The 24,205-nt window shown below is 45.5% G+C and overlaps 1 protein-coding gene across 1 annotated transcript in view; it reads left to right on the top strand.

The window, feature by feature from the left end:
* Window positions 1-24,205, top strand: part of LOC311147062 (calsyntenin-2-like) — a gene marked incomplete at its 5' end in the record, with an annotated part of 260,551 nt that overhangs the window by 91,838 nt on the left and 144,508 nt on the right. The window contains one exon of the mRNA XM_084183679.1: window positions 11,141-11,263. Within this exon, the coding sequence (XP_084039805.1) occupies window positions 11,141-11,263 (123 nt within the window). The remainder of the gene's footprint in view (window positions 1-11,140; window positions 11,264-24,205) is intronic.

The raw sequence follows: 24,205 nt of genomic DNA on the forward strand, positions 1-24,205 counted from the left end.
ATAAAAATTACAGACCTCTACATGTTTTGTAAGTAGGAAAACCTGCAAAATCGGCAGTGAATCAAATACTTGTTCTCCCCACTGTATATTCTATAATATGCTTTTTGTGAACATTCAACATACATAACTTAGAAACCTGTTACAGCGCTCATTCATACATTCATCATGTTAAAGATATAAGTCCAATAAGTATGTGTGGTCGTATGAGTTATATGAAGATCTAGCGCTGTCCAACTAACAGTTCACCTTTGACAACTTTATAGAGGGGAATGTTACAGAGACAACCCACTGGGAAAAAACTGGTTGAATCAACATTGTTTCCACATCATTTCAACAACAAAAAAATCAATGGGATGACGTTGAATCAACGTGGAAAACTGATTGGATTTGCAAAAAGTAATCAACGTAAGGGAATTTTGCATTTTTTACATACAACTTTTAACCTAAATCCAATGACATGGTGAAATGGTTTGTTGATTTCACATTGAATTCACCTTCGTTGACAACTCATCCAAATGCAAATAAAAACGATACGTTGAAATGACGTCTGTGCCCAGTGGGAACTGACCAGCCACAGTGGCATGCGAAAGTATTCACTCCCCTTGGAATTGTTCCTATTTTGTTGCCTTACAACCTGGAATTAAAATTGATTCGTATCATTTGATTTACACAACATGCCTACCACTTTGAAGATGCAAAATAATTTTTTTAGTGAAACAAACAAGAAAAATAAGACAAAAAAATGGAAAACTTGAGCATGCATAACTATTCACCCCCCCAAAGTCAATACTTTGTAGAGCCACCCTTTGCAGCAATTACAGCTGCAAGTCTCTTGGGGTATGTCTCTATAAGCTTGGCACATCTAGCTCTTGGATTTTTGCCCATTCTTCATGGAAAAACTGCTCCAGATCCTTCAAGTTGGATGGGTTCCGCTGGTTTACAGCAATCTTTAAGTCATACCACAGATTCTCAATTGGATTGAGGTCTGGGATTTGACTAGGCCATTCCAAATGTTTCCCCTTAAACCACTCGAGTGTTGCTTTAGCAGTATGCTTAGGGTCATTGTCCTTCTGGAAGGTGAACCTCCGTCCCAGTCTCAAATATCTGGAAGACTGAAACAGGTTTCCCTCAAGAATTTCCCTGTATTTAGCGCCATCCATCATTCCTTCAATTCTGACCAGTTTCCCAGTCCCTGCCGATGAAAAACATGGTGTTCTCGGGGTGATGAGAGGTGTTGGGTTTGCGCCAGACATAGCGTTTTCCTTGTGGCCAAAAAGCTCAATTTTAGTCTCATCTGACCAGAGTACCTTCTTCCATATGTTCGGGGAGTCTCCCACATACCTTTTGGCAATTTTTTTTATTTAAGCAATGGCTTTTTTCTGGCCACTCTTCCGTAAAGCCCAGCTCTGTGGAGTGTACGGCTTAAAGTGGTCCTATGGACAGATACTCCAGTCTCCGCTGTGGAGCTTTGCAGCTCCTTCAGGGTTATCTTTGGTCTCTTTGTTGTCTCTCTGATTAATGCCCTCCGTGAGTTTTAGTGGGCGGCCCTCTCTTGGCAGGTTTGTTGTGGTGCCATATTCTTTCCATTTTTTTCATAATGGATTTAATGGTACTCCGTGGGATGTTCAAAGTTTCTGATATTTTTTTATAACCCAACCCAATCTGTACTTCTCCACAATTTGTCCCTGACCTGTTTGGAGAGCTCCTTGGTCTTCATGGTGCCGCTTGCTTGGTGGTGCCCCTTGCTTAGTGGTGTTGCACTCTGGGGCCTTTCAGAACAGGTGTATATATACTGAGATCATGTGACAGATCATGTGACTCTTAGATTTCCCACAGGTGGACTTTATTTAACTAATTATGTGACTTCTGAAGGTAATTGGTTGCACCAGATCTTATTTAGGGGCTTCATAGCAAGGGGGTGAAGACATATGCACGCACCACTTTTCCGTTATTTATTTGTTCGAATTATTTGAAACAAGTTATTTTTTTCATTTCACTTCACCAATTTTGACTATTTTGTGTATGTCCATTACATGAAATCCAAAGAAAAATCAATTTAAATTACAGGTTGTAATGCAACAAAATAGGAAAAACACCAAGGGGGATGAATACTTTTGCAAAGCACTGTATCTGTTCACTAGGAGGGTTCCTAATATGGATGCCTTACTTTTCAAATATTCATGGGAAGGCAATCTCTGTTGGGGACACTTTTGCCACCAACAATATCCAAAACTGTTGACACATCCTAGCTCAAACAATCCTCCTGACTCACCAAACATGCTGTCCTACTTTCTTCAGTCTCAACATGGAGCTACCCAGGTCTTGGTGTACTCTCTCTCTGGTGGTTAGAGTAGAGCCGAGGGCATTCACACAAACAGATAGGAGGTAAATCAGTATGAGTCTTGTGCCGTCACTCTCCTTCTCCACTCTCCCCAGGGGGTTCTATTGGCAGCAGGGACTGTTAAAGTCCAGCCTGGCCCTGGATGGTGTCAATCACCCTTATGCAATATTCCTGACACACGGTCCTTGTATACCACAGTGTCCTTGTATACTACAGTGTCCTCAAATACCACAGTGTCCTCAAATACCTATTCAAGTACATTTTTATTTGTCACATGCTTCGTAAACAACAGATGTAGACTAAAAGTGAAATGCTTACTTACAGGTCCTTTTCCAACAATGCAGAGTTAAAGATAAAGATACAAAATTAAATAAAAGATTGAAATAGTGACACAAGGAACAAATACACTGTGAATACCTAATAACAATAAGGAGTAAAGGTTAAATGGCTCTATATACAGGTAGTACCAGTACTGAGTCGATGTGCAAGGGTACGAGCTAATTGAGGTAGCTATGTACATATAGGTAGAGGTTAAGTGACTGGGCAACAGGATAGATAATAGACAGTAGTAGCAGCGTATGTGGTGAGTGTGAATGTGCGTGTGAATGTGTGTGGGTGTGGCGTCAGTATGCATGTGTGTGGGTGCTATGTGTGTGTGGGCGTATGTAGTGTGTGTGTGTGTGTGTGTGTTGGGATGTCAGTGTAAGTATGTGTGCGTGTGTGGGTAGAGTTCAGTGTGTGTGCAGAGAGTCAGTGCAACAGAGTTAGTGCAGAAAAGGGTCAATGCAGTTAGCCATTTCATTAGCTATTCAGCAGTCTTGTTTAGCAGTATTATGGCTTGGGGTAGAAGCTGTTCAGGGTCCTGTTGGTTCCAGACTTGGTGCACTGGTAACTCTTGCCGTGCGGTAGCAGAGAGAACAGTTTATGGCTTGGGTGGCTGGAGTCTTTGACAATTATTTGGGCCTTCCTCTGACACCACCATGTATAGAGGTCCTGGATGGCAGGGAGCTCAGCCCCAGTGATGTACTGGACCGTACACACTACCCTCTGTAGCGCCTTGCGGTCGGATGCCGATCAGTTGCCGTACCAAGCGGTGATGCAGCCAGTCAAGATGCTCTCAATGGTGCAGCTGTATAACTTTTTGAGGATCAGAGGGCCCATGCCAAATCTTTTCAGCCTCCTGAGGGGGAAGAGGCACTGACGTGCCCTCTTCACAATTGTGTGGGAGTGTGTAGACCATGTTCATTTCTTAGTGATGTGGACACCGAGGACCTTGAAGCTCTCGACCCGCTCCACTACAGCCCCATCGATGTGGATGGGGGCGAGCTCGCCCCTCTGTTTTCTGTAGTCATCATATACCACAGTGTTCTTATATACCACAGTGTCCCAAAATATCACAGTGTCATCATATACCACAGTGTCCTCAAATACCAGTGTCATTACATTTTACATTTACATTTACGTCATTTAGCAGACGCTCTTATCCAGAGCGACTTACAAATAGGTGCATTCACCTTATAGCCAGTGGGATCACCACTTTACAATGTTTTTTGTATTTAAAAAAAAAAAAAATTTGGGTTGGGGTAAGGGGGGGGTAGAAGGATTACTTTATCCTATCCCAGGTATTCCTTAAAGAGGTGGGGTTTCAAATGTCTCCGGAAGGTGGTGAGTGACTCCGCTGTCCTGGCGTCGTGAGGGAGCTTGTTCCACCATTGGGGTGCCAGAGCAGCGAACAGTTTTGACTGGGCTGAGCGGGAACTATGCTTCCGCAGAGGTAGGGGAGCCAGCAGGCCAGAGGTGGATGAACGCAATACCCTCGTTTGGGTGTAGGGACTGATCAGAGCCTGAAGGTACGGAGGTGCCGTTCCCCTCACAGCTCCGTAGGCAAGCACCATGGTGGGAGGAGAATGTGGCAAAGAGCTTCCTAGGGTTAGAGGCAGATGCTTGGAATTTAGAGTGGTAGAAAGTGGCCTTAGCAGCAGAAACAGATGAAGAAAATGTAGAGAGGAGGGAGTGAAAAGATGCCAGGTCTGCAGGGAGTCTAGTTTTCTTCCATTTCCGCTCAGCTGCCCGGAGCTCTGTTCTGTGAGCTCGCAATGAGTCATCAAGCCACGGAGCTGGAGGGGAGGACCGAGCCGGCCGGGAGGATAGGGGACATAGAGAGTCAAAGGATGCAGAAAGGGAGGAGAGGAGGGTTGAGGAGGCAGAATCAGGAGATTGGAGGGAGAAGGATTGAGCAGAGGGAAGAGATGATAGGATGGAAGAGGAGAGAGTAGCGGGAGAGAGAGAGCGAAGGTTGCGATGGCGCATTACCATCTGTGTAGGGGCAGAGTGAGTAGTGTTGGAGGAGAGCGAGAGAGAAAAGGATACAAAGTAGTGGTCGGAGACATGGAGGGGAGTTGCAGTGAGATTAGTAGAAGAACAGCATCTAGTAAAGATGAGGTCAAGCGTATTGCCTGCCTTGTGAGTAGGGGGGGACGGTGAGAGGGTGAGGTCAAAAGAGGAGAGGAGTGGAAAGAAGGAGGCAGAGAGAAATTAGTCAAATGTAGACGTAGGGAGGTTGAAATCCCCCAGAACTGTGAGGGGTGAGCCATCCTCAGGAAAGGAACTTATCAAGGCGTCAAGCTCATTGATGAACTCTCCAAGGGAACCTGGAGGGCGATAGATGACAAGGATATTAAGCTTAAATGGGCTAGTGACTGTGACAGCATGGAATTCAAATGAGGAGATAGACAGATGGGTCAGGGGAAAAATTGAGAATGTCCACTTGGGAGAGATGAGGATTCCTGTGCCACCACCCCGCTGACCAGATGCTCTCGGGGTATGCGAGAACACATGGTCAGACGAGGAGAGAGCAGTAGGAGTAGCAGTGTTTTCAGTGGTAATCAATTTTTCCGTCAGCGCCAAGAAGTCGAGGGACTGGAGCGTAGCATAGGCTGAGATGAACTCTGCCTTGTTGGCAGCAGAACGGCAGTTCCAGAGGCTGCCTGAGACCTGGAACTCCACGTGGGTGGTGCGTGCAGGGACCACCAGGTTAGAGAGGCAGCAGCCACGCAGTGTGAGGCGTTTGTGTAGCCTGTGCAGAGAGGAGAGAACAGGGATAGGCAGAGGCATAGTTGACAGGCTGCAGCAGATGGCTACAATAATGCAGAGGAGATCGGAATGAAATGAACTAAACATCTGGGAAAGGAGAGAGCGGGGCCTCCCTCACCACAACTCCCAAATATAACTCTCCCAACTTCCACCTCAGAAACTATAATTGTTGTAAACTACAGCGGTTCAATGTTTTCTAGGAATAGACTAACTTAGTTTATTCAGCTAGCTAACTAGGTGCAGTATTATTCCGTGAAAATCGTCCGGGCACTTAGTCATAAGACGCCACAGCCAGCTAGCATGCCGGACTCCAACAACACGGTTTAGCGCCAATACTCGGCCACAACAAACCACCAGTGTATCAACACGCAAGCAGATCGTTCGTGTCCGTGTCTAACGTTGTGGGTTAGTCCCGACAGCTTGAGCGAGTCCGTCATCAACTTATTCAGCCAGTTAGTTAGCTAGAATAGTTAGCAAACTAGCTAGCCATTGCTTTCAGACAAAGAAGAACCCCTCCTTTCACGGCACGAACACACAGAGAGAGCCAAACTAACGTTAACTAGTCACCCATGTCCCGAATTCCTTGAACGACTCGGGCTATCAATATGTAAAAAACAAAACACAAATGTAGGTTATGACTTACCCCTAGCAGCTACTGTTAGCTAGCCAAGTGCAAAGCTAGCCACTGAATTGACTCAGCCAGTTCGCGTCTGTTCGCTCGGTCAGCTATTGTTTACTAGTAGCTATCCAGGTAGCAACAAGCTAGCTAAATTTCAAGCACAGTAGCCACTTGCTACCTAACGTTAACGGTTCAGACAATGAGGTTAGAAAACAGCTGAATGGTAGGCAATTATTGTATTTAATTATTGTAGGCAGCCAGCTGGCGTAATTACAGGCACTCTCAGGCGTGAAACAACTATACCGTTGCTAATAGCTACTCGCCAGCTAGTCCAGGTGGTGGGTTAGCTAGCTAGCTTCGTGCTACACCAGGCACAGCCGAATACAATACTAACCTACAATAATTACATACAACAACCCACGATAACTACCTACAATACCTAACTACAATCTAAATACATAGTTTAAGCCTTACTCGACAAAGCCCAAGCTATGTATAAAGCCAAGCTTACCCGACGCCAAGCTTACCCGACGACCTCCTCCTTCCTCCTTCCTACACAAATGTACCACATATACCACAGTGTTCTCATATACCATAGTGTTCTCATATACCACAGTTTTCTCACAGTGTTCTCATATACCACAGTGTTCTCATATACCACAGTGTTCTCATATACCACAGTGTTGCCATATACCACAGTGTTCTCACAGGGTTCTCATATACCACAGTGTTCTGATATACCAAAGTGTTCTCATATAACACAGTGTTCTCATATACCACAGTGTTCTCACAGTGTTCTCATATACCACAGTGTTCTCATAGTGTCCTCATAAACCACAGTGCCATCATATACCACAGTGTCCTCATATGACACCTGCTCTAAGGCAAAATGGAGACGCATTATTTGATTAAGCAGGCAGCAAAAAACGCTTGTGTCTTTCAGTACAATATCTACATTGTAGACAGCCACCCTCACATTGTTATTTACATTTTAGTCATTTAGCAGACGCTCTTATCCAGAGCGACTTACAGTTAGTGAGTGCATACATTTTCATACTGGCCCCCCGTGGGAAACGAACCCACAACCCTGGCGTTGCAAGCGCCATGCTCTACCAACTGAGCTACAGGGGACCTGATTATGGCAAGTAAATTAATTCAGAATCTCCTAGAGCTAATTGTCTTTGCAGTAGGTTTGTATGACTCATCGTTGATAAAGACCAGAGTTTATGGCCTCTTTAATGAGTGTTTAAGAACAACACTGGCCAATATCGTCATGTCCCTGTAGATATGTAGAACGCTGAACTAAAGATTGGGAAGCATCTTTATTGGGCTTAATGTATCTGAAAATGACCCCCAGGCTCCTTCCAATTCACTCAGTTCTGCTTAATGTGCAGGTATTGGCGCGTCTCGAGTCAATATGCATAATCACTCTTTTCCTATTAGTCATTTAGTAAATGTTTTGCTTGACTGTTTCTCTGAGTGGATATTCACTGTGCTAAAGAAATGAGTGAGTCGGTCCCTAATGCTGCCGTTGGAAATAGGGTCGGACGCCAGTCTGATTGGGTTAGCTTTAGCTCAATGGCAGCTAAAAGGAGGATAGTCGATTTGGTCATGGGGATTTGCTAATCCTTACGTTCTGTACTGTGTGATTTATTGGTTGATCCTGCACGAGAGTTGGGGGTGGTAGAGTTGGGGCTTTACTGTATATGGGGGATTTGATGCCCTTTGGCGATCAAACCCTTTGGCGATCAAACCCTTTGGCGATCAGACATCAAATCCAATTTAGCTCACACATATGCAGAAATGTGTGACGTCACTAAGTGTAGCTAGGTAGCTCACATGCCATATCCTAATGGGTCTGCTACTCTCTAGTCGCAATTAACACCTGTTTTCCCTGAGCTCTTGACATTGTGAATGTACCCTTTAGCACCCCGAGGCAACCATCTTAACCGACAGTACCATAATCCCTGTTCCCTTATGCATATCACTGTGCAATGTGTTGCGTTCAAGAGCACATCATTCCCAGTGGTTGAAAGTGAGATCAAGTGTGGGAGTCATTTCGCTACAGCCCAGAATGACGCATCCCAGCCATTACACTGAAATCAGTAGCTGTGAGAGACCAACAATTTAAATGCCATTACCCATAGGCTCAGAGTTAATGTTGTCCCTTCATAGCAGAATGTGGTAAACCATTGATGTCTTTGTATTGAGTCTTAATTACAGATCCAGTTTCATACCCTGGAAAGGTTAGTTTTGTTGATCATCATTCTTGCACAAAGTTTAAATAGTATGCAACGGTGTGAGGGAATTTAATTAAACGGTGTGAGGAAATATAATTAAACGGTGTGAAGAAATATAATTAAACGGTGTGAGGAAATATAATTAGACAAAGCAATTATCCCAAAACAAATCCTCTCTCTGTCTTTCTGTTTCTTTCCATCTCTCTCTCTCTCTCCATCTCTTTGCTCTCTTTCTCCATCCCTCTTCTCTCTGATCTCACTGTCTCTCTCTCCATCCCTTTTCCCTCTCCCTCTCTCTTCCCTCTCCCTGTCTCTGTCTCCCCCTCACACTGTTGCTACATGTCCTGGTCACGCCCAGGTAGCCAGGTTACAATGCCCAGCATTACAGCAGGGTGTCTTCTGGTCACAGATTAGTGTTGCATCATTTCGAGGGAACACTGTAACATTTTCCATCCATCCCGCCGATTCTGTGTCGTGGGTCTCAATGTTTAATTACCAGCCAGAATGCTGACTGGGACTTTCATTATACGAGGGCACGGGGAGGTCACGGTGCAGATTTACACACGCTCAGGTCCCTTCCCTAATGCTCAACCAGGTTTTATTAGAAATGTGGATTTATTTATTCTGCTGGATAAATAATGTAGTCTAGAAAAACAAGATACTGTTCCCAGCTGAATGCTGTGTGTCTGTGTATTGACTCTCTCTCTCTCTCTCTCTCTCTCTCTCTCTCTCTCTCTCTCTCTCTCTCTCTCTCTCTCTCTCTCTCTCTCTCTCTCTCTCTCTCTCTTTATCGCTCTCTCTCTCTATCTCTCTCTTTATCGCTCTCTCTCTCTCTCTTTTTCTCTCTCTCTCTCTCTCTCTCTCGCTCTCTCTCTCTGTGAATTGTTTGTGAACCCTTTCATGTTCTCTTCCTCGGTTTGTATGTCTTCCCTTTATCTTGACTTTCTATCAGTGGTTCTTCTAATCAGACAATGCCTTTAGACTGGGATTACACGCAGTACATTATTGGCGAACACTTGGAATTCAATCAAACCTGCACTGTAGACATTTATTGTTGTTGTTGTTGTTGTGCCAGACATTACAGGTCTTTTTAAGTAACATGATTAATCAGACAAAGCAATATCATTTTCATTTCAGTTGGGAATATGACAGAAAATAATTGTGGGAAAGCTAACATAAATGTTGTAGATGTATGATACTGACATTCACTGTCATTTTATATTCAGCCTGTGCCAGAGATTGCATATAGATGGCATGTTACACTAATTGAATAAGCTCCCATCACAGTGCACTATAATGCAGCACAATGACCACAGATGCCCCCATGGGTAATGGCTGAGGCATTACAGACAGAGAGAGCATATTGCACTCAGAGACACTTCTAACCTTATTAAAGCTAGAAAAACCTATCTAACCCACATCAGGGGCCGTTTATAGCATCCCGATAGGAACTAATGGAAAGCTACCAGGTCCATCCCTGCTGCAGAGTTATGCTTCTGCCTTTTTATTGGACCGGAATGTGTCAAGTTTTGTGGTTCATGATGCCGCCATCTTGCAAATGTTTTTACTGCTGGGATGTTTACTCAGTTTATGGGGCTGTTGGAGAGTTAGCATGCTAATATCCAATATGGGAGGTGATAAACATAAGAGGTTCAGCTCCAAATTGAGCGCCCCAGTGTACACTGTACATGACCGCCTGTGCGCTTGCATGTGTGTGCGTATTTCCCCTGTGTGTGTACGTGTGTGTGTACACCCTGTGTGTGTGTCTCTGAACATAAAAGTGAGGAAAGCTTTTAATTTACTCTGTCAGAGGAATTGTGTGGTGGGTTTCGAGGAAGTAATTAAATTACAGTGGATGGGCAGCACTAATCTAAAAGTGATCTTCTTACCTGTTTCACCAGACGTGTTACTTCGTCTTGGACCTGCGGTTTTCGACTCTCTCTCTCTCTCGCTCTCTCTCTCTCTCTCTCTCTCTCTCTCTCTCTCTCTCTCTCTCTCTCTCTCTCTCTCTCTCTCTCTCTCTCTCTCTCTCTCTCTCTCTCTCTCTCTCTCCTGCTCTCTCTCTCTCTCACTCACTCACTCACTCTGTCTCTCTCTCACTCTGTCTCACTCTGTCTCACTCTGAACATCCGAATTCTCGGCTATGAAAGCCAACTGACATTTACTCCTGAGGTGTTATACTGTTGCACCCTCTATAACCACTGTGGTTATTATCTGACCCTGCTGGTCATCTATGAACGTGTAAATGTCTTCAAGAACGATCTGGCCTAAATGGCTGACTCTTATCATCTCCACCGGCACAGCCAGAAGAGGACTGACCATCACTCGGAGCCTGGTTCCTCTCTAGGTTTCTTCCTAAGTTGCTGTCTTTGTAGGGAGTTTTACCTAGCCACTGTGCTTCTACATCCTGATTGGTTCTTTGACTATAGGCCTTTTCACATATTTGCTAACTAAATCGAAAAAGTCACACCCAGTGAGCTTTGCCTGTGGGCAATTTAAGTTGTATTTTAGTCTGTTTAGATGTGTGCATTGATCAAGGGCTTTTGTATCTGTGAGGCAAACAAAAGCAACGTCACCAGGACCTAAAATCAGATAAATGAGTTTGTTTCACAGGGATACTGTTTGGGACAGCGATGTCATATACCTTGGGATGTTAGAGAGAGAAATAGAACAGTCTATGCATATTAGCTTCATGGTTATTGATTGTACTGCTTAGCTTTTCTTTTCATGGTCATGTAAACCTCACAAAGTTTGGAACTGTGCAAGAGAAAATCGACTGACAACTTCTTTCTCTCTTTCTCTCTCTCTCTCATCACCCCTTCTCCTCCTCCTCTTTCTTCTCCACAGTGAACAAGCACAAGCCGTGGATCGAGACGTCGTACCATGGGGTGATCACAGAGAACATGGACACCGTCCTGCTGGATCCTCCCTTGGTGGCCCTGGACAAGGACGCCCCTGTCCCCTACGCAGGTAGAGAGACCACTTTCCTGTTTCCCCATCCTAATCATCCTTCAAAAGAACCCAATGCTATGGGCTCATGGTGCTTCACTGACATGCTGCACAGTAATAGCTGTTGATTTGAGGCTGTGGTTGATTGGCATAACTGGTTTGACTTCTATGAATGTCTTCCTACCCAGAATGCACTCATACTCTTTCTCACTTTGAGAGTTAGTATTTATTAAGATCCCCATTAGCTGGCAGCTACTCTCCCTGGGGTCCAAACAGGAATTACATCACAACAAAACAACAGTCTACATCATACATAAAACAATACATCATACAAGACATTATAACATTATTATTATTTTATTACAAATGTACTATATAAAATGTACAATACTACAGTATTACAATGTGGTAGAGAGGTACATCTAAGCAGCCTGTCTGTGCCTGAAAGGAAGTGTGTATTTATAGCTACACTTCTTCATAAAGGACCTTTATTCACAACCATCCGCACTTCTTCGGTCTGATGTGTGTATATACTGTATTCTATTCAACTGTATTTTAGTCAATGCCACTCCGACATTGCTCGTCCTAATATTTATATATTTCTTAATTCCATTATTTTACTTTTCGATTTGTGTATTGTTGTGAATTGTTAGATATTATTGCACTGTTGGAGCTAGGAACACAAGCATTTCGCTACACCCGCAATAACATCTGCTAAATATGTGTATGTGACCAATACAATTTGATTTGATTTGACTGGCAAAGAAAGAAAAATTGTCATAACCTGAACTGCTGGAGAGGAGAGAAACTTCTTGAGCTGTCTTTAAATATTGATCCCCTTGAGCAGCTGTACTAGTCCCCTTTACATGACATGGAAATGCCTTGGATGTCTTCCATGCTGCTTGAATGTCATGTTATTATTTCATAAAAAGTGATACGCTTGACGCAGAAGTTGCCCTTGTCCACTGATCTAGAATCAGCTTACCCTATCCCTTATCCTTCCCTTAACCATTAGGGGGATGAAAAGTATCTGACCCTGTATCAGCAGAACGGGGGGCATCCTAGATTTGTGGTAAAGGGCAACTTTTACTTTAAGTGTATTTCAGGGCATACAGTGTACCACAGGAGGCTGGTGAGGGGAGGACGGCTCATAATAATGTCTGGAATAGAGTGAATGGAGTGGTATCAAACACATGGAAACACATTCCAACTCGTTCCAGCCATTACAATGAACATGTCCCCCCAATTAAGGTGCCATCAGCCACCTGTGCAGTTAACAGTATTTACATGGCATTTCCAGGTCATGTAATCTTAAATCTGTGGTTATACAGGACATTTCTACCCACTTCCATAAATACATAACATGTTATGATAGTCCTGCTTTATGTAAGGGGACTCGTTGAGTGCAGAGCACTGGCTTTTACTTGAAAGTAAATCACAGCGTCACACAGGTAGGTGACAGTGACAGGTGACTTGTAATTAGACAAAGTGATTTTTGTCTCCCGGGCAAACGAGAAGGCTTTGCGGCAGGTACCACTTTACACCTCATTAAATGAAAATAGCTCCAATTAATCTCCACTCTGACAGCTGTGGAAAACTGATGTTTGGTGCCATTATTTTTTCTTTATGAATAATACAGTACTAGCAAGACCATACATCCATGACCTTTGTTAGAATGCTTGGTCCTTTGATCTGGGTCAAAAGTAAGCCCAATTCTGTGTTAGAGTCTGCAATTTGAATTTTTGGTGATGTTTTCCTGGACCCAGATTAAGTCTACTACTGCTTAAATGCTTTAAAATTCCATTATTCTGGGTGTGAGACACTGGCCCTTAAAAAGCTTAGCCAAAGTTGTAAATTCCATGTCCATGACACCAATGTTTTCTCAGAAACTCTTAGGCCCTTTGTATCCTCACTTCTAGTATCTGCACTAATAGACCAAGTAGAGACCAGACCAGATACCAAGTAGAGACCAGGCCAGAGACCAAGCCAGAGACCAAGCCAGAGACCAAGCCAGAGACCCTGCTAGAGACCAAGCCAGAGACCAAGCCAAAGACCAAGTAGAGACCAAGCCAGAGACCAAGCCAGAGACCCTGCCAGAGACCAAACCAGAGACCAAGCCAGAGACCAAGTAGAGACCAAGCCAGAGACCAAGCCAGAGACCAAGCCAGAGACCAGGCCAGAGACCAAGCCAGAGACCAAGTAGAGACCAAGCCAGAGACCAAGCCAGAGACCAAGCCAGAGACCCTGCCAGAGACCAAGTAGAGACCAAGCCAGAGACCAAGCCAGAGACCAAGCCAGAGACCAAGCCAGAGACCCTGCCAGAGACCAAGCCAGAGACCAAGCCAGAGACCAAGCCAGAGACCAAGCCAGAGACCAGGCCAGAGACCAAGCCAGAGACCAAGTAGAAACCAAGCCAGAGACCAGGCCAGAGACCAAGCCAGACCAAGCCAGAGACCAAGCCAGAGACCAAGCCAGAGACCAAGCCAGAGACCAAGCCAGAGACCCTGCCAGAGACCAAGTAGAGACCAAGCCAGAGACCAAGTAGAGACCAAGCCAGAGACCAAGCCAGAGACCAGGCCAGAGACCAAGTAGAGACCAAGCCAGAGACCAAGCCAGAGACCAAGCCAGAGACCAAGTAGAGACCAAGCCAGAGACCAAGTAGAGACCAAGCCAGAGACCAAGCCAGAGACCAGGCCAGAGACCAAGCCAGAGACCAGGCCAGAGACCAAGTAGAGACCAAGCCAGAGACCAAGCCAGAGACCAAATAGAGACCAAGTAGAGACCAGTCCAGAGACCAAGCCAGAGACCAAGCCAGAGACCAAGCCAGAGACCAAGCCAGAGACCAGGCCAGAGACCAAGCCAGAGACCAAGCCAGAGACCAAGCCAGAGACCAAGCCAGAGACCCTGCCAGAGACCAAGTAGAGACCAAGCCAGAGACCAAGTAGAGACCAAGCCAGAGACCAAGCCAGAGACCCTGCCAGAGACCAAGTAGAGACCAAGCCAGAGACCAAGTAGAGACCAAGCCAGAGACCAAGCCAGAGACCAAGTAGAGACCAAGCCAGAGACCAAGCCAGAGACCCTGCCAGAGACCAAGTAGAGACCAAGCCAGAGACCAAGCCAGAGACCAAGTAGAGACCAAGCCAGAGACCAAGCCAGAGACCCTGCCAGAGACCAAGTAGAGACCAAGCCAGTGACCAAGTAGAGACCAAGCCAGAGACCAAGCCAGAGACCAAGCCAGAGACCCTGCCAGAGACCAAGCCAGAGCCCAAGCCAGAGACCAAGTAGAGACCAAGCCAGAGACCAGGCCAGAGACCAAGCCAGAGACCAAGCCAGAGACCAAGCCAGAGACCAAGCCAGAGACCAAGGAGAGACCAAGCCAGAGACCAGGCCAGAGACCAAGCCAGAGACCAAGCCACAGACCAAGTAGAGACCAAGCCAGAGACCAAGTAGAGACCAAGCCAGAGACCAAGCCAGAGACCAAGTAGAGACCAAGCCAGAGACCAAGTAGAGACCAAGCCAGAGACCAGGCCAGAGACCAAGCCAAAGACCAAGCCAGAGACCAAGCCAGAGACCAAGCCAGAGACCAAGCCAGAGACCAAGTAGAGACCAAGCCAGAGACCAGGCCAGAGACCAAGCCAGAGACCAAGCCAGAGACCAAGCCAGAGACCAAGTAGAGACCAAGCCAGAGACCAAGTAGAGACCAAGCCAGAGACCAAGCCAGAGACCAAGCCGGAGACCAAGTAGAGACCAAGCCAGAGACCAGGCCAGAGACCAAGCCAGAGACCAAGCCAGAGACCAAGCCAGATACCAAGGAGAGACCAAGCCAGAGACCAGGCCAGAGACCAAGCCAGAGACCAAGCCAGAGACCAAGTAGAGACCAAGCCAGAGACCAAGTAGAGACCAAGCCAGAGACCAAGCCAGAGACCAAGTAGAGACCAAGCCAGAGACCAAGTAGAGACCAAGCCAGAGACCAGGCCAGAGACCAAGCCAAAGACCAAGCCAGAGACCAAGCCAGAGACCAAGCCAGAGACCAAGCCAGAGACCAAGTAGAGACCAAGCCAGAGACCAGGCCAGAGACCAAGTAGAGACCAAGCCAGAGACCAAGCCAGAGACCCTGCCAGAGACCAAGCCAGAGACCAAGTAGAGACCAAGTAGAGACCAAGCCAGAGACCAAGCCAGAGACTAAGTAGAGACCAAGCCAGAGACCAAGCCAGAGACCAGGCCAGAGACCAAGTAGAGACCAAGCCAGAGACCAAGCCAGAGACCCTGCCAGAGACCAGGCCAGAGACCAAGCCAGAGACCCTGCCAGAGACCAAGTAGAGACCAAGCCAGAGACCAAGTAGAGACCAAGCCAGAGACCAGGCCAGAGACCAAGTAGAGACCAAGCCAGAGACCAGGCCAGAGACCAAGCCAGAGACCATGTAGAGACCAAGCCAGAGACCAAGCCAGAGACCAAGTAGAGACCAAGCCAGAGACCAGGCCAGAGACCCTGCCAGAGACCAAGCCAGAGACCAAGTAGAGACCAAGCCAGAGACCAAGCCAGAGACCAAGCCAGAGACCAAGCCAGAGAGCATAGCCAAAAGACCCAACGGTTTGTGAATGTTTCTCTCTGTGATTAACAATCCACTCTGTGACTCCAGAATAAAATTTCGCCGGAGAGGGAAAGTGGTGTTGTGCTCTTTTTGGTGACTGGTGATATTTCTCCCTGGCTTTTCCGCCAAGCCTAGCTAATGAATGAAACCCATCAAATGGCTACCAAGGAGATTTTATTTTATTTTTTACACCTGCAGAAAAAGCACTCTGTCCTAATCTATCTTTCTCGGTTATTCTCTCTCGCTCCTCAATTCTCCCTGTCTCACTCTTGCCCTTTCCATCTCGGTTTGTCTAGTGATCACAGGGCGGCAGGTAGCCTAGTGGTTAAGTGCGTTGGGATAGTAACCGAAAGTCAGTGGTTTGAATCCCTGGGGACTCTGGCTTTGTAGGACCAACCCTGCCAGGCAGGCTCAGAATATTGTGGGGGCTGTGTTGCTTTAGTGGGTCTCTGACCGCATTTATCTTTCTGTTTTGGCTGCGTATAGGCTACTTACAGTAAGCCCATTAAACAGATAAGGACTTCTCCTTAGTGTATGGGTCTCTCAGTTGGGTGTCTAGGGTATGGGTTGGGGACCGTTCCATCATGATAGGACAATAAATAAATAAACTATATTTATAATTGATTTTAAATGTATATCCCATGTCTGCACAAATTTGAAAGCTCTCTCTCACAACCCCTGCTCACAGACACACATGGGCTCTGGGATTTGCAACCATTTTCCTTTTTCACTCACTTAACTCCACACTTTCCCAAACACAAAAACACACACCCCACCTTCCATCACAATACACCTCTCTTTCTTTCTTTCTTTCTTTCCTTCTTTCTTTCCTTCTTTCTTTCTTTCTTTCTTTCTTTCCTTATTTCGTTCCTTCTTTCTTTCTTTCTTTCTTTCTTTCTTTCTTTCTTTCTTTCTTTCTTTCTTTCTTTCTTTCTTTCTTTCTTTCTTTCTTTCTTTCTTTCTCTCTTTCTCTCTTTCTCTTTCTCCAACCCCAGCCAGCCAGCCCATGCAGCAGGCAGTGACTTATGCAGCGTTGCTCTATCCTGGTTTTGTTTCTGTGGAGAAAGGAGTGGGCCGTCCTTCTGGCACCACATTAATTGCTCTGTGGGAACATGGACGGAGATTGTTAAGTGCCTTGCCTATTTCTCCCTCTCCCCTCCCTCCATTCCTCCCTCCATCCCTCCTCCTTCCTCCTCCCTCTATCCTCCTCGCACAGCCGCTCCGCTTTGATGTAAAAGAACGATGACGAGCCTGAAGTTGATGATATATGCCGAGACAGGGACGCGAGGTGGTGAATGCTTATTTGGGGGAGCTGAGCCCTGCAGAGAGGAGGAGCATGGGTCTTGTAGTGTGAGAGCGGACTGGACTGGGGGGACCGCAGGAAAAGAGGCAGTGTCATTGGCTAATTCTTTATCGGGGGGTCGCAGTTATGCCAGAGCTCTCGTCCATTCATCTCTCCTACAGGATGATGCACAATGCCCTATTGTTCCCTTGGCAAAGTTGTGTGTGTGTGGGATCGAGATAGAGAGACAGAGTGAGAGAATGAGACGGAAATAAGCGAGAGAAAGAAATTAATGACAGAGAAATTAGAAAGAAATAGTAATTAGTGAGTGAAAGTGAAGAATAGAGTGAGAAAGAGATACACTTTTCTCGTTAACATGAAAGAACTGTGATGCTGGCTGTGGTTGTTATGCATTTGGGGATTCACATTCAAATGTATACTTCCGCAAAGTTTGTCACATGCACACAGTTCCAGACTAGAGAAATTAAATTTCAACCACAACTAATTATAAATTATAATAAGGCAAAATGTACTGGGTGGAAATTCATTATCCAAGATGGCATAGCAGTGTGGTCGTGTATTATGTTGTGTCCTCGTGTAAAGAGCCTGTTTTTTTTTGTGTGTCTTTTTTCGTATATATTTCTCTATCTCACTTTCCATCCAATGGCATATGGACATGGGAGAGAGGCATAACGCAATCACAGGTGTTATTCGAGTGGGCTAAGACAACAACTGGTAATGGCGACGAAAGTTTGGGCTGAGGCTAAACACATCTCAGGAGGGATTTTATTCCACTCCTCTTTGCAGATCTTCTCCAAGTCATTATGGTTTCGAGGCTGACGTTTGGCAACTCGAACCTTCAGCTCCCTCCACAGATTTTCTATGGGATTAAGGTCTGGAGACTGGCTAGGCCACTCCAGGACCTTAATGTGCTTCTTCTTGAGCCACTCCTTTGTTGCCTTGGCCGTGTGTTTTGGGTCATTGTCATGCTGGAATACCCATCCACGACCCATTTTCAATGCCCTGGCTGAGTGAAGGAGGTTCTCACCCAAGATTTGACGGTACATGGCCACGTCTATCGTCCCTTTGATGCGGTGAAGTTGTCCTGTCCCCTTAACAGAAAAACACCCCCAAAGCATAATGTTTCCACCTCCATGTTTGACGGTGGGGATGGTGTTCTTGGGGTCATAGGCAGCATTCCTCCTCCTCCAAACACGGCGAGTTGAGTTGAGTTGATGCCAAAGAGCTCGATTTTGGTCTCATCTGACCACAACACTTTCACCCAGTTCTCCTCTGAATCATTCAGATGTTCATTGGCAAACTTCAGACGGGTCTGTATATGTGCTTTCTTGAGCAGGGGGACCTTGCGGGCGCTGCAAGATTTCAGTCCTTCACGACGTAGTGTGTTACCAATTGTTTTCTTGGTGACTATGGTTCCAGCTGCCTTGAGATCATTGGCAAGATCCTCCCGTGTAGTTCTGGGCTGATTCCTCACCGTTCTCATGATCATTGCAACTCCACGAGGTGAGATCTTGCATGGAGCCCCAGGCCGAGGGAGATTGACAGTTCTTTTGTGTTTATTCCATTTGCGAATAATCGCACCAACTGTTGTCACCTTCTCACCAAGCTGCTTGGCGATGGTCTTGTAGCCCATTCCAGCCTTGTGTAGGTCTACAATCTTGTCCCTGACATCCTTGGAGAGCTCTTTGGTCTTGGCCATGGTGGAGAGTTTGGAATCTGATTGATTGATTGCTTCTGTGGACAGGTGTATTTTATAGAGGTAACAAACTGAGATTAGGAGCACTCCCTTTAAGAGTGTGCTCCTAATCTCAGCTCGTTACCTGTATAAAAGACACCTGGGAGCCAGAAATCTTTCTGATTGAGAGGGGGTCAAATACTTATTTCCCTCATTAAAATGCAAATCAATTTATAACATTTTTGACATGCGTTTTTCTGGATTTTTGTTGTTGTTATTCTGTCTCTCACTGTTCAAATAAACCTACCATTAAAATTATAGACTGATCATTTCTTTGTCAGTGGGCAAACGTACAAAATCAGCAGGGGATCAAATACTTTTTTCCCTCACTGTATCTCCCTCATTAACTTTAAGCATCAGTTGTCAGAGCAGCTTACCGATCACTGTACCTGTACACAGCCTGTACACAGCCCATCTGTAATTAGCCCACCCAACTACCTCATCCCCATATTGTTATTTACATTGTTATTTATTTTGCTCATTTGCACCCCAGTATCTCTATTTGCACATCATATTCTGCACATCTATCACTCCAGTGTTAATACTAAATTGTAATTATTTTGCACTATGGCCTAACCTACATAACTTACTACATTTGCACACACTGTATATAGATTTTCTATTTTCTATTGTGTTATTGACTGTACGTTTTTGTTGATTCCATATGTAACTCTGTGTTGTTGTTGTTTTTATGGCACTGCTTTGCTTTATCTTGGCCAGGTCGCAGTTGTAAATGAGAACTTGTTCTCAACTGGCTTACCTAGTTAAATAAAGTTGAAATAAAAAACTTTTTAAAAATAGTTTGCCGTTTTTGGGGCAACATTTTGCCACTGCACGTAGGTGCCACTGCTTTCAAACCACACCATTTTCAGCGTGGCACTTACTGTCACGCCCTGATCTAGAGAACTCTTGTTGGTCAGGGTGTGAGTTTCTGTTGAGATCTATGTTATTGTATTTCTACGTTGTAGATCTAGGTTGGCCGGGGCGGCAGGTAGCTTAGTGGTTAAGAGCGTTGTGCCAGTAACCGAAAGGTCGCTGGTTCTAATCCCCGAGCCAACTAGGTGAAAAATCTGTCGATTTGCCCTTGAGCAAGGCACTTAACCCTAATTGCTCCTGTAAGTCGCTCTGGATAAGAGCGTCTGCTAAATAATGTAAATGTGATTCCCAATCAGAGGCAGCTGTCGCTCGTTGTCTCTGATTGGGGATCATACTTAAGTAGCCTGGTTGCCTACCTTAGTTGTGGGATCTTGTTTGTGTTCATGTTAGGCTTGTTGTGTGTATAGCCCATAGGACTTCATGTTTTCGTTGTTTTGTTATTTTGTCAAGTGTTTATTCATCTTAATAAATATGTATGCATATCACGCTGCACCTTGGTCTGACCCGTCTCTCAACGATCGTGACAGAAGATCCCACCATAAAAGGACCAAGCAGCGTGCCCAGAAGGAGCAAACGCCTGGGACTCAACGGGAGGTAACCTTGGTAGATATCCTCCTCGGTTGGGGGAAAATTACTGAGGAGGAGGCCGTCCGTTACCGGGAGGCAATGAAGGAGAGTGTAGCCGATAAAGGACCCTGGGCGAAGGTAGAAGCCCAGGTAGGAGAGGATCAACGGCGGCGCCAACAGTGCCGACAACGAAGGAGACCCGAGAGGCAACCCCAATAACATTTTTTGGGGGGGCACACAGGGTGGACGACGAAGCAGCAGGAGGCCGTGAAAGGGCTGACTGTAGAGGAGGAGACCGCTATTTTAGAGGTCCTCCAAGACCTGCGGATCAGCAGTTTAAGAGAGGAGGCCACCACGTTATGGGGGCTGATGGCGAGGTTAGAGCAGGAGAGCTCCCTCCAAGAGGAGGCGCTGCAGGAGGCCCGTAGGGAGAAGGAAGTAGTGGAGGCACGGAGAGAGGAGCTGGTCAGGCAACAAAAGGAGTGTGTGTTCATTGAGGAACCAAGGTATGCGGAGATACGCACTGTGTCGCCAGTGCGCATTCACAGTCCAGTGCGTCCTGTGCCAGCGCCCCGCACGTGTCGTGCTAAAGTGGGCATCCAGCCAGGACGGGTTGTGCCAGCTCTACACTCCAGACCTCCAGTGCGCCTCCACAGCCCGGTACGGCCTGTACGCGCACCAAACCAGTGGTGCGCGTATCCAGTCCAGTACGGCCTGTACCTGCACCCCGCACCAAACAAGTGGTGCGTGTCGCCAGCACGGTACGCCCCGTACCTTCTCCCCGCACCAAACCAGTGGTGCGCGTATCCAGTCCAGTACGGCCCGTACCTGCTCCCCGCACCAAACCAATGGTGCATGTCGCCAGCCCGGTACGCCCCGTACCTGCTTGGTGCATTTGTTATTTTGTCAAGTGTTTATTCGTCTTAATAAATATGTACGCATATCACGCTGCACCTTGGTCTGACCCGTCTCTCAACGATCGTGATTTGTACGAAGTGTTTGTCATGCAACAGATTGCGTATCATATTCCCACACAGTTTTATTTACCACCACCTTCTCATGGATGTTGCACAATCCTTATCAACATGTTTATACACTCTTAGAAAAAAGGGTTCCAAAAGGGTTCTTCAGCTGTCTCCATAGAGAACCCTCTGTAGAAAGGGTTCCACATGGAACCTATAACCAAAAGGGTTGTACATGCAACCAAAAAGGTTCTTCAAAGGGTTCTCCTATTGGGACAGGCGAAGAACCCTTTTAGGTTCTAGATAGCAACTTTTTTTCTAAGAGTGTAGGTTGAGGGGCGGTTTCCCGGACACAGGTTAAGCCTAATCCTAGACTAAAAAGCACTTTCATGCTCATCATTTAAGGTGGAGGACATTCATGTTTTGCGAAACACATACCATATTTCACTGTAAAGTGTGTGCAATGATTAGAGGTATTGGAGGAATTTGTTTCATGATGCTAAATTAAACTCATAGGACATGACACACACGTGCACACACACTGTACAGCTGCAATAAATGTGCGGTAGGGAATCTATAGATTTCCAGACTTTACACATATACCGTAACACATACATCAAACAGATGCTTAGACTGATGCTTGTTATTGGTGTGAAGACATTCTAAGGATTTTTGAACGATCATATAACAGTCCTGAGTAATGATCAGGAATTACATGGGCAGTAACAGGCAGTAAACTACAGCATAATATTTGATAACAACAAATGAAGTGTCTCATAAATGCCTTTAAGTGTAGATTTAATGAACATTGGACTTCTGGATTGGACGTCTGGAATGGACGTCTGTATTGGACGTCTGGATTGGACGTCTGTACGTCCACTTGGATCTGGTTTATTATCTCCCTGCTGTTATAATGAATGATCAGTGATTTGCCCATGAGGCAGACCGGCAGCTAATTACTCTAACTTCTTCGGTAAACTGGTGTGATTGAACTTCTGGCCACTTCAAATGCCTCTTTCACTTCCCCATGGGTTATAGTGTGGTTGGATGCCTTTCAAATCAAATCAAAATCAAATCAAATCAAATGTTATTTGTCACATGCATGTGTTTAGTAAGGAATGAATTAAGAATATATACATACAGTGGGGGAAAAAAGTATTTAGTCAGCCACCAATTGTGCAAGTTCTCCCACTTAAAAAGATGAGAGAGGCCTGTAATTTTCATCATAGGTACACGTCAACTATGACAGACAAATTGAGAAAAAGAAATCCAGAAAATCACATTGTATGATTTTTTATGAATTTATTTGCACATTTTGGTGGAAAATAAGTATTTGGTCACCTACAAACAAGCAAGATTTCTGGCTCTCACAGACCTGTAACTTCTTCTTTAAGAGGCTCCTCTGTCCTCCACTCGTTACCTGTATTAATAGCACCTGTTTGAACTTGTTATCAGTATAAAAGACACCTGTCCACAACCTCAAACAGTCACACTCCAAACTCCACTATGGCCAAGACCAAAGAGCTGTCAAAGGACACCAGAAACACAATTGTAGACCTGCACCAGGCTGGGAAGACTGAATCTGCAATAGGTAAGCAGCTTGGTTTGAAGAAATCAACTGTGGGAGCAATTATTAGGAAATGGAAGACATACAAGACCACTGATAATCTCCCTCGATCTGGGGCTCCACGCAAGATCTCACCCCGTGGGGTCAAAATGATCACAAGAACGGTTAGCAAAAATCCCAGAACCACACGGGGGGCCCTAGTGAATGACCTGCAGAAAGCTGGGACCAAAGTAACAAAGCCTACCATCAGTAACACACTACGCCGCCAGGGACTCAAATCCTGCAGTGCAAGACGTGTCCCCCTGCTTAAGCCAGTACATGTCCAGGCCCGTCTGAAGTTTGCTAGAGTGCATTTGGATGATCCAGAAGAGGATTGGGAGAATGTCATATGGTCAGATGAAACCAAAATATAACTTTTTGGTCAAAACTCAACTCGTCGTGTTTGGAGGACAAAGAATGCTGAGTTGCATCCAAAGAACACCATACCTACTGTGAAGCATGGGGGTGGAAACATCATGCTTTGGGGCTGTTTTTCTGCAAAGGGACCAGGATGACTGATCCGTGTAAAGGAAAGAATGAATGGGGCCATGTATCGTGAGATTTTGAGTGAAAACCTCCTTCCATCAGCAAGGGCATTGAAGATGAAACGTGGCTGGGTCTTTCAGCATGACATTGATCCCAAACACACCGCCCGGGCAACGAAGGAGTGGCTTCGTAAGAAGCATTTCAAGGTCCTGGAGTGGCCTAGCCAGTCTCCAGATCTCAACCCCATAGAAAATCTTTGGAGGGAGTTGAAAGTCCGTGTTGCCCAGCGACAGCCCCAAAACATCACTGCTCTAGAGGAGATCTGCATGGAGGAATGGGCCAAAATACCAGCAACAGTGTGTGAAAACCTTGTGAAGACTTACAGAAAACGTTTGACCTGTGTCATTGCAAAACAAAGGGTATATAACAAAGTATTGAGAAACTTTTGTTATTGACCAAATACTTATTTTCCACCATAATTTGCAAATAAATTCATAAAAAATCCTACAATGTGATTTTCTGGAAAAAAATATCTCATTTTGTCTGTCATAGTTGATGTGTACCTATGATGAAAATTACAGGCCTCTCTCATTTTTTTAATTGGGAGAACTTGCACAATTGGTGGCTGACTAAATACTTTTTTCCCCCACTGTATATGGACGAGCGATGTCAGAGCGGCATGGACTAAGATACAGTAGAATAGTATAGAATACAGTATATACATATGAGATGAGTAATGCAAGATATGTAAACATTATTAAAGCGACTAAGATACCGTAGAGGGGTTGGGTTAAATGCGGAAGATTCATTTCAGTTTAATGCATTCAGTTGTACAA

The sequence above is a fragment of the Coregonus lavaretus genome (assembly GCF_964263955.1).
Source record: "Coregonus lavaretus genome assembly, chromosome: 19".
Classification (NCBI taxonomy): domain Eukaryota; kingdom Metazoa; phylum Chordata; class Actinopteri; order Salmoniformes; family Salmonidae; genus Coregonus; species Coregonus lavaretus.